The sequence below is a fragment of the Tupaia chinensis genome, unplaced genomic scaffold (assembly GCF_000334495.1).
Source record: "Tupaia chinensis unplaced genomic scaffold, TupChi_1.0 Scaffold000115_1, whole genome shotgun sequence".
Classification (NCBI taxonomy): domain Eukaryota; kingdom Metazoa; phylum Chordata; class Mammalia; order Scandentia; family Tupaiidae; genus Tupaia; species Tupaia belangeri.
Window position 1 is genome coordinate 8,674,924 of NW_006159579.1, and position 8,987 is coordinate 8,683,910.

Sequence of the window (8,987 nt, forward strand, 5' to 3'; positions counted from 1 at the left end):
TATATATATATATATAATTTGCATACTATAAAATACCCCTTTTTAAAGTGTCCAGTTTATTCTTTTTTGGTATACTCACAAGGCTGTGCCATGTTCTCACTATCTAAATCCAGAACATTTTTATCACTTGAAAATGAAACTCGAGGGATCAGCAGACGGGGTAATGAGTATGTCACTGTACTCCCATGTAGTTGACCGCTGTTCGAGTCTTAAAACTCACGCCAGGCATGTGTGCATACATGCCCAAAATCCTGAGAGGAGAAGGGATTGAGGTGTGGCTGTTCCCCCAGGGAGTGATTCTCACCTTCTCTCTCTGTCCGGCGAACACACACGCCCTATAGCATAAATCTTTCTCAAAAAGAAAGAAAGAAAATGAAAAAAAGAAAATGAAACTCAAGTGTTCACGGTGGGCACATTTATTTTGTATGCTGTAACACTATATAGTGATTGAATTTAAGAAAATAAATAAAGGGGAAAAAAGCCTTCAAAGAGAAAAAGAATAAATGCACTGTTCAAGGGAAACTGGTTTCTGCATAGCAGACATGGTCTCCATCCCTGGCCTGGTCTCAGGCTGGCCATGCATGTGAGTGCCGAAGATTCAGTGGCCTATAAGTTTGGAGAGGGGGAATCACAGCATGAGCAGACCTGTGGAAGGTGCTCCTGTCTTTCTCTCACATGAGTGCACTTTCTCTATAATGGAAAAATTCTTGGTCCATAGAAATGTAGTTTCCTGTGAAAAATCATCTATTCTGGAATTCCTCCATAATACTGTGAAACTCACATTTAGGTGCTTGACCTACTGATTAGGGATTGATACAGATTTGCGTAGCAATATGTTTTCTCTTTTCTGGAAAGAGAAGAAAATGTACATATACAGAGGTCATTTTTCTTGGCTATTTTTGCCCTTGTGATTCTCTTTTTCCTCATCAGCCTCAGCTCCCTAAAACAAACCTAAGGATTCCTTCTAGTTTCAAAAAAACTAGGTGTTTATGATCATATATTCTCACTCTACTGAATCACAGAATGGATGTATTAGTTGTGGAATGTGTGTGCATTATTGACTAAGACAATGCTTTGGGTTTTACTTCCTTGAAACTTTGAACTTTTGGTTTCAGTTCATAAAATTTTTGAAAATTGTGCCATCCATGTTCTCTAGGGTTCTTTAGTCAAGGAGAAGCAGATGCCCTCTTTAGGACTGTTTTGTAACTGTTCTATGAATGCAGAAATACTAAAATTTCGGAGGCATTAAAAATGCAGACTCCCCTAGAAATTCTGTCTTAGATAAAATGATTACGCACGGGTAGCTAACCTCTACCTAGGACTTCGACCAAACTAATACTAAGATGTGAATAGACTCTTTGGACTTGATATGTAGTCATGGGTTCATTTCTGGGCTAGAAGGGTAAGAACACATCCTTCTTTGAGGCAGTATTCTGTATATTCACTTTAATGGATTGCTTGCTAGGTTGTGTGTCTTTCTAGAGAATTCAGGTGCTTCACTGGAACACAGTTTTCTGGTCAATTGTTTTGGGCTTCCTTCATGCCTTGTAGCCCTTCCCATGTATTTTTAACTTTGTCCATGACAGCCTTAGAGTCTAGGATTTATTTAACTAGTTGGATAAATTATAAGTGTTTCTTCCCTTTTGGACCCTCAGGGCTATGTCAGTGGTTTGAGGGGCCAAGAGGGAATAGCTATAGAAGTTGGCATCGGGGTAATATGTTAAAATAAGGAGAGCTGATTCCTTTAATCATTCAAATTCTATCACAAGCAAGGGGATCTAGTATGCTTTTTTTTTTTTTCCCAGTATGCTTTTTTTAGCAAGGGATAGGAGAGGGCTGCATTATTTTCTTTGAAATCCTGTGAATATGGTTTGTAGCTGAGTCTGCAGGCTTATCCTTTGGACCCCTACACAGGTGGCAGCTTTCCAAAGGAGGCCAGGCCATTCCCTGTACTGAGTTAGAGCCATGAGGTTCTGAAGAGCTGTGCCAGGCCAAGGACCGTCCCAGGGCTGTTGTAATTTCTGGTCTTCGTGACTTTTATAACTTGTTCTTTCTCCTTTTGGGTTCAAGATAGTTGTCTAGTGGGATTATCTTTTTATGTTCAGAAGGCAAAATCTTTTTTTTTTTTTTTTTTTTTTTTTTTTGGGGGTTTTTTTTATAAGGGACACACGCCCTTGCTATAGGGCACATGCGCTCACCAGAAAGAAAGAGACAGAGACTGAAAGCAAGAAATCACCCCCCAGGGGAGGTGGCCACACCGCAGTCCCTTCTCCTCCATTCTCCTCCTGGGATCTTGGGCACGCATGCACACATGCCCAGCAAGCGTTTAATCCACCGGGTCTGGAACTCGAACCACGGTCGACTACATGGGAGTCCAGCAACATAGCCATTACATCAGCTGCTGGTCCCCAGAAAGCAAAATCTTAATAAAAGTAGTAGTAAAGTACTCTTCTAGGTTTAATGTAAATAAATCTAAGTAGGAAATTGAACAATGAATAGATTAGGCTTGGGATGACTTCACTTTGTTCTGGGCTTCTCATTAAGCATCTTTTGTAATTTTGTCAGCTTAGTTATTTTTTCTATGTAACTGGTTACACATGTACATTATTGTAAGATTTTCAGAACTTTAAGGTACCAACCTTGGGAAATAACTTTTTGTTCTCCTTGTAAAAGCTATACTTTAGCTTTTAAAGTATTAGAACAATCAGTTCAGATTGTTTGTGGGTTCACCTGTATAGTGGATCCCTTCTTGTAATACAAGAAAATAATGTAGGTTTATAAAGAATATTGACTCTGAGTAAGGAGGTTTGATCCCAGATCCTCCTACCCATTCATTTGTAAGATGAGGACAGTAGCCTTCACGGCACAGGGTTATAGTAAGAATTAAGTGACAAAAAGTACTTGTGGAAAATCTTTATAATCTGTATGTTGTTATCCTTATATTAGCTTCATTACACTGAAATGATGTATTCCTACTTTGTGTTTTACTAAACATTGGTTTGTCAGGAAAGTCATGATGCGTTTTCGCATAGAAAAATACATTACTACTTTACTGACGACCTAATATGATATAGATATTAAAGTACTCATGGACTAGGAATTTCTTTTCTCTTCAGCCCACCACGAATTAAAGATGAACCTGAAGATGATGGCTATTTTGCTCCTCCTAAAGAAGATATAAAGCCACTAAAGAGACCTCGAGATGAGGATGAGTGAGTACATTTTGTTTGTTTGTTTTAAGAATTATTTAATTATTTATTCATTCATTTATTTTAATTTGACCAGAGAGAGAGAGAATGAAAAAGCAATCCACCAGGTCTAGGACTCGAACTGTAGTCAGCAATGTGGGAGCATCCAGTGCCTTAACCACCACCTACCTGGTGGTTCTGAGTGAGTACTTAATACTTTGACTTTTGAAAACAAAAAAAGGTGTCGTTTGAAGAATAAATATGTTGTATGTTTTTATAATATGCAGAGAAACTGCATTAATTGGCTTTTACTCATTTGGAATTTTTGATCAGCGGACTGGGTGACTGATTTCTGAATTATTTGTTAGGCAAATAAGTAGGATTCCTGAGGCAAAGAGAGAATATAAAACTTCTTAAAATAGCTTATAGAGGCATGTATTTACCTCTTTCTCCGACACACTCGGAGTTCTATTAAGTTCTATTCATTGTTTTCGGTCTTATTTTTTTTTATGGTACAGGATAGAGTTGTAACTGTTGGTCCTCAGTCTGGTCTTCATTTTCTCTACTTCTGTTATCCTTGACCATAAAATGATTAGCCAAGAATAGCAGCAGCCACACCTATCACAGAGGCTTCCAAGAGTTTAGAGGTCCTAATTCTAGGGGTGAGAACTTCTGAGTCATAACTGTGTTAACTTTATATTCATGCTTCCCTTTCTAGTGCTGATTATAAACCTAAGAAAATTAAAACAGAAGATATAAAGAAGGAAAAGAAACGAAAACTGGAGGAAGAAGAGGTTAGTAAAGAGACTCAGGCCCTTTGGTGCTTGAGTTAAGAAGTGGGATCTTCCCATAAAACAAGGCAAATGGGTTTTAGGAATTCATTGGTTGTTGTACTAGAAACATTGGGGAAATTTTTACATGTAGCTGTGGTGCTGGTAGTTTTAAGGTCTCTCTGAGCCCCCAAGGTGTCTTAACCGCCCCATCAGTGATTCTATCCCTTAGCCTTCCTAGGTATTTACTGATGGCTATACTGCTATACCATCTTTATATAGAGAAAAATAAGAAACTATATTTTGGCATATAACCCTTGAGAATTTTTCCTAAGAATTTTTTTCGTTTTCTCTTATATATAACAAAGCATGCTCGTTAATCACTTTAGGTAACTATCCCTACAAAGGCCTTTTTAATGGGTGCCCCTTGGATACAGCTTGAAATTCAGTAAGGCTGTTTACCATAAATCCTCTCATTGTGGCCCTGTCTTGTACCTCTCTTCATCTTGTGCCTCTTCTTTAGCTCACCTTGTTCTAGACACACAGGCCTCCAAATTCTTTTGTGCGTCAGTTTTATGTAGCATATACTATTCCTTCTGTCTGGAACATACATGCTCTTCCTCCCTCCTTTCTTCTCTTGGCTTGTTATCTTCCTTAAAGTCTTGTCTCCGTTCTATTCAATGTTTGTGGTAGCTTTAGAATACAATAATATTTTTTCTCCTTTTGCTGCTGTTGATTTCTTGTACTAAAAGTAATTCATGAAAAGATGTCAAATTCACAGGTGTCTTAATCTGTACTCTTAGAGAGGAGAAGGGATTAAGTGAATTCTTAACTTTTATGGTACAATTAAGGTTAGCCAAAATGGATTCACTGGTGTGAAGTAGATAGTAGCAGTTATGGTAGTGATAGTAAGGGGCAGTGAGTCTTGAGAGCATAACCTATCGTAATAATAGTAAAAATAATATTTATAATCACAATTAAATGCAACAGGTGCTTATTAGTGCAACACGCTATTCCACATGCTTTACGTGTGTATCATTTAATCCTTTTAACAAGTAAGAAATAAATATCTTTACTGTCATCTCAATTACAGAAACCAAAGTATAGAAACGTTGAGTCATTTGACTGAAGTCACATAGCTATTAAGTAAAAAAACCAGGATTTGATTCCATTTATTCTGATTCCAGAGCCAGCATACTAGTAGTTCTGTTATCTTTTCTCCTATGAGACTTTGCTGATCCTTGAAGTCCATAAGAAGGGGAGCTTACAGTGAAATCCTATCAAGAATATGATTTCTGGGGATCAGGAGGTGGCATGGTGGTTAAGGCACTGGACATTCCCACATGGCTGACCATGGTTCAAGTTCTAGACCTGGTGGCTTACTTTCTCACTTTCTCTCTCTGTCTCATTCTGGTCAGATTAAAAAATGAATGAATGAATGAATAAGTGAAAAATTAAATAATAATTTTTAAATAAATAATTCTTTTTTTTTTTTTTAAATACAATTTCTTAACTTGATGTAGTCATATTAAGAATGTTAATGGGTTAGGTGAGTTATAGATGATTAGATTCTGAATTTAAAAAATTATGTTTTTCCTGACAACTTGTTTATTTATTTATTAAGATTTTGCCATAGTGTGTGTGCACTTGCCAGAGAGAGAAGAGACAGTGAGAGATCACCCGCCCAGAGGAACGGCCTTGCTGTGATCCCTTCTCCTTCATTCTCCTCCTGGGATATTGGGCATGCATGCACATGTGCTCAGCGTGATTTTCAAGCCACCAGGTCTGGGACTTGAAACTCAGTTGGCCGTGTGGGGGTCCAGCATCTTTACCACCACACCACCTGCTGGACCCAACTAGTTTATTTTTGGTAATAGTTCAGGTTGATGAGAGCCAACTCAGGGAGTTGAGAGTAAAATGTTCAGGAGTGATTATGGTAGCCAATACCTGTACTTTCTTTACTGAGCTCTCCATGTATGCTGTTGGTTTTATGTTTATATTACACATTTGTACAAAATAATACCTTTTCTCTGAATTTCTTAAACTTTTGGAAAAACAAGAATACTATTGACTTTATTTTTTCTATTCTGTCTAGCAACCCTCTGTATAAGGAGAAAAAGGGAAGGGGAAAAGATACTGTGAGTTAATACAATCTTACTGTGGCAGGGACCCCAGATGGCAGAATCCATCATTAAACTTCACTTGCTAGCTGTGGTGTTCTTTTTTCATTTCTGGCAATTGTTCTGAAGTCTCTGAGTGACTGATTATCCCATTTTGAGGCTTGAAAAACATACAGCGTAGACAGTAGTTTCCTGATGGGACCATCTGCATGACTATTCAGAGGCTGTTCAAAGAATGTCTTAACGAAAAAACATTTCCCTTTCCTACAGTGTGTTTCAACCTAAATAGTAAACATCATCTAAATTAATGTGGTCTTTTAGTGCCTTCTCTTCCCAATAAACTTAGACATTGATATTCTCCACACATTGATATTCTCCATGCCTACTTTAAAATATGTGATATAGTAGTCTTTTCCCTTTCTTCAGCCCTGAAGGTCATTTGCTTATAGACATTGAGTTTATTTCTATCTCACTCACCATCTTATCATATAGTCATAGAGTATTTATCATATCTATTCCAGTCATTCCCATGAGTCATAATCTATTGTTTTTCTTGTAAACTTAGGCTTTCATTATGGTCAATAACTATAGGACAAAAGTTTTGTTTCAAAGTTTCCTTGATAGTAACTGGAAGAGGTCAGACCAGACTGTCTTAGATGACTCTTTCCAGCTCTCCACCCTGTAATTGATTTTAAGATGTTTCAAAACCGCTTTTCATTGCTTTATAAAACTTTCAAATAAAGATTTAAATTATGCTTAATAGATAAAGGAAAATATTATTTAAAAGAGTTCAGATTCTGTCAACTAAGACCTCCACCTGTTAAATATCACATTTTTTTTAATCTATATATTTGTGTTTTGAAATTTATTTTCTGTGTTAGTGAATTACACTTAGGTTTGATGTTCTTGTATTATGCCACATGATTAGCTTTTTTCATTCACAGTTAAGAGACATAAAGAAATGTCATTGTAGGAATCAATAATTATTTTAGGACTCCCCCAGGTACTTGCTTACTACTTGTGTGTATACAAGCGGTGGTGATAGAAAGCGTTCCCTACCAAATCAGTCATTTTGGGATTTCCTCATAATTAGAATACTAAAAATCAAATGCAAAGTCACTTACATGCCCATTATTCTATTATAGCAGAAAAGGTTTAAAGACTAGTAGATTTAGAAATATGTGAGGAAAACGGGACCAGCAGTTGGCATAATGGCTATGTCGCTGGACTCCCATGTAGTCGACCCCAGTGTGAGTCCGGACCGGTGGCTTAAACACACGCCAGGTGCATGCGCATGTGTGCCCAAGATCCTGAGAGGAGAATGGAGGAGAAGGGATTTTGGTGTGGCCATCCCCCCTGGGGGGTGATTTCTCGCTTTCTGTCTCTCAGTTTTTCTGGCAAGCGCACACACCCTATGGCAAAAATCTCTCCCTTCCCCCCCCCCCCCCCCAAAAAAAAAGAAAAGAAATATGTGAGGAAAACTGTGAGGGAAACATACTGGCTTACTGTATTTGTCTATCTATCTTTATCTAGTTTATCAGGCTCTTCCTCTGTATAGTGTTTGTAACTATATTCTCAGATAATCATTTGTCAGGGAGGTGTGGGAAATACTGCTGTAAGCAAAGTACCAGAAAAATTTTATTCATTCTGTCAAATGAAAGGATTGGACCTAAGATCCTCTCCAATATTCTGTTACACTTTTCTTCATAATGGCCCCCCACATCTATTTCTAGAAGTGTGATCGGTCTTTATTTAAGTGCTTTCTCACCATGTTTCTTTGTAGGATGGTAAATTGAAAAAACCCAAGAATAAAGATAAGGATAAAAAAGTTCCTGAGCCAGATAACAAGAAAAAGAAGCCGAAGAAAGAAGAGGAGCAGAAGTGGAAATGGTAATATCTCAGCACTGGGTTAAACTGTCAACTCATTCATTGCACAACTGAATTAAGCAAGAATATAGATATACAAGTTATACAATTAATAGTCTAATATTTGAAAGAGGGAGAGAAATAGCTAAAAGAATCTCTCTAGAATAATATTCTGAAGTAAAGTTTTTCAGATCCTAATAAAATCATTAGCTCTAAACCTCAAAACTAGATTCCACACTATTGAACAAAATGTGCTATAGAAGTAGACCTATGTACACAAGAGAATTTAGCTTACAAAGAAAATGTAGGGCCAGCTTGTGGCATGTTGGTTAAGACAGCAGGATCCCACATGACTGACAGTACAGTTCAAATCCTAGACATGGCATCTTGAAAAACATGCATGCGTGTGTTTGCCTAAAATCCTAAAAAGGAGGGAGAAATGGAGAAGGGGTCATAGTATGACCATTCTCCATCAAGGTGCTTTCTCTCCAACCTCGCCCTTCCCAACCCTCCTCCCCCAGCAAGCGCCCGTGTCCTCTGGCAAAATTTAAAAACAAGAGAGGGGGGCCAGCAAGTGGTAGAGGTTAAGGTGCTGGACTCCCATGTGGTTAACCATGGTTTGAGTCCTGCACCTGGTGACTTGAAATTCACGTTGGGTGTGTGTGTATGTTTATGTCCAAAATCCCAAAAGGAGAATGAAGGCGAAGGGATTCCAACACAGCCATACCACTGGAGGGTGATGTCTCGCTTTCTGTCTCTCTCTCTCTCTCCAGTAACTGCATGCGCCCTATAACAAAAATCTCTCTCTCAAAAAAAAAAGAAAGTGCAAATGCATTAAAAATGATAGAATATAGGTGATTGGGATAAATCATGTTGGGAAAACTGCCTAGTTGTTAAATAACAACTATAAGGGGCCAGCAGGTGGCATGGTGGTTAACAGTGCTGGGCTCCCACATGGTTAACTATGGTTTGAGTCCTGGACCTGGTGACTTACTTTCTCTCTTTCTCTCTCTCTCTCTCTCTCTTTCTTTGTTCTTTCTCTT

The 8,987-nt window shown here is 38.0% G+C and overlaps 1 protein-coding gene across 1 annotated transcript in view; it reads left to right on the top strand.

Annotated features, from left to right (window-relative positions):
- The window catches only part of TOP1 (DNA topoisomerase I), a gene marked incomplete at its 5' end in the record, with an annotated part of 71,168 nt that overhangs the window by 22,165 nt on the left and 40,016 nt on the right, over positions 1-8,987 (top strand). The window contains 3 exon segments of the mRNA XM_006144138.2: positions 3,117-3,212; positions 3,907-3,982; positions 7,862-7,968. Coding sequence (XP_006144200.2) covers positions 3,117-3,212; positions 3,907-3,982; positions 7,862-7,968 — 279 coding nt within the window.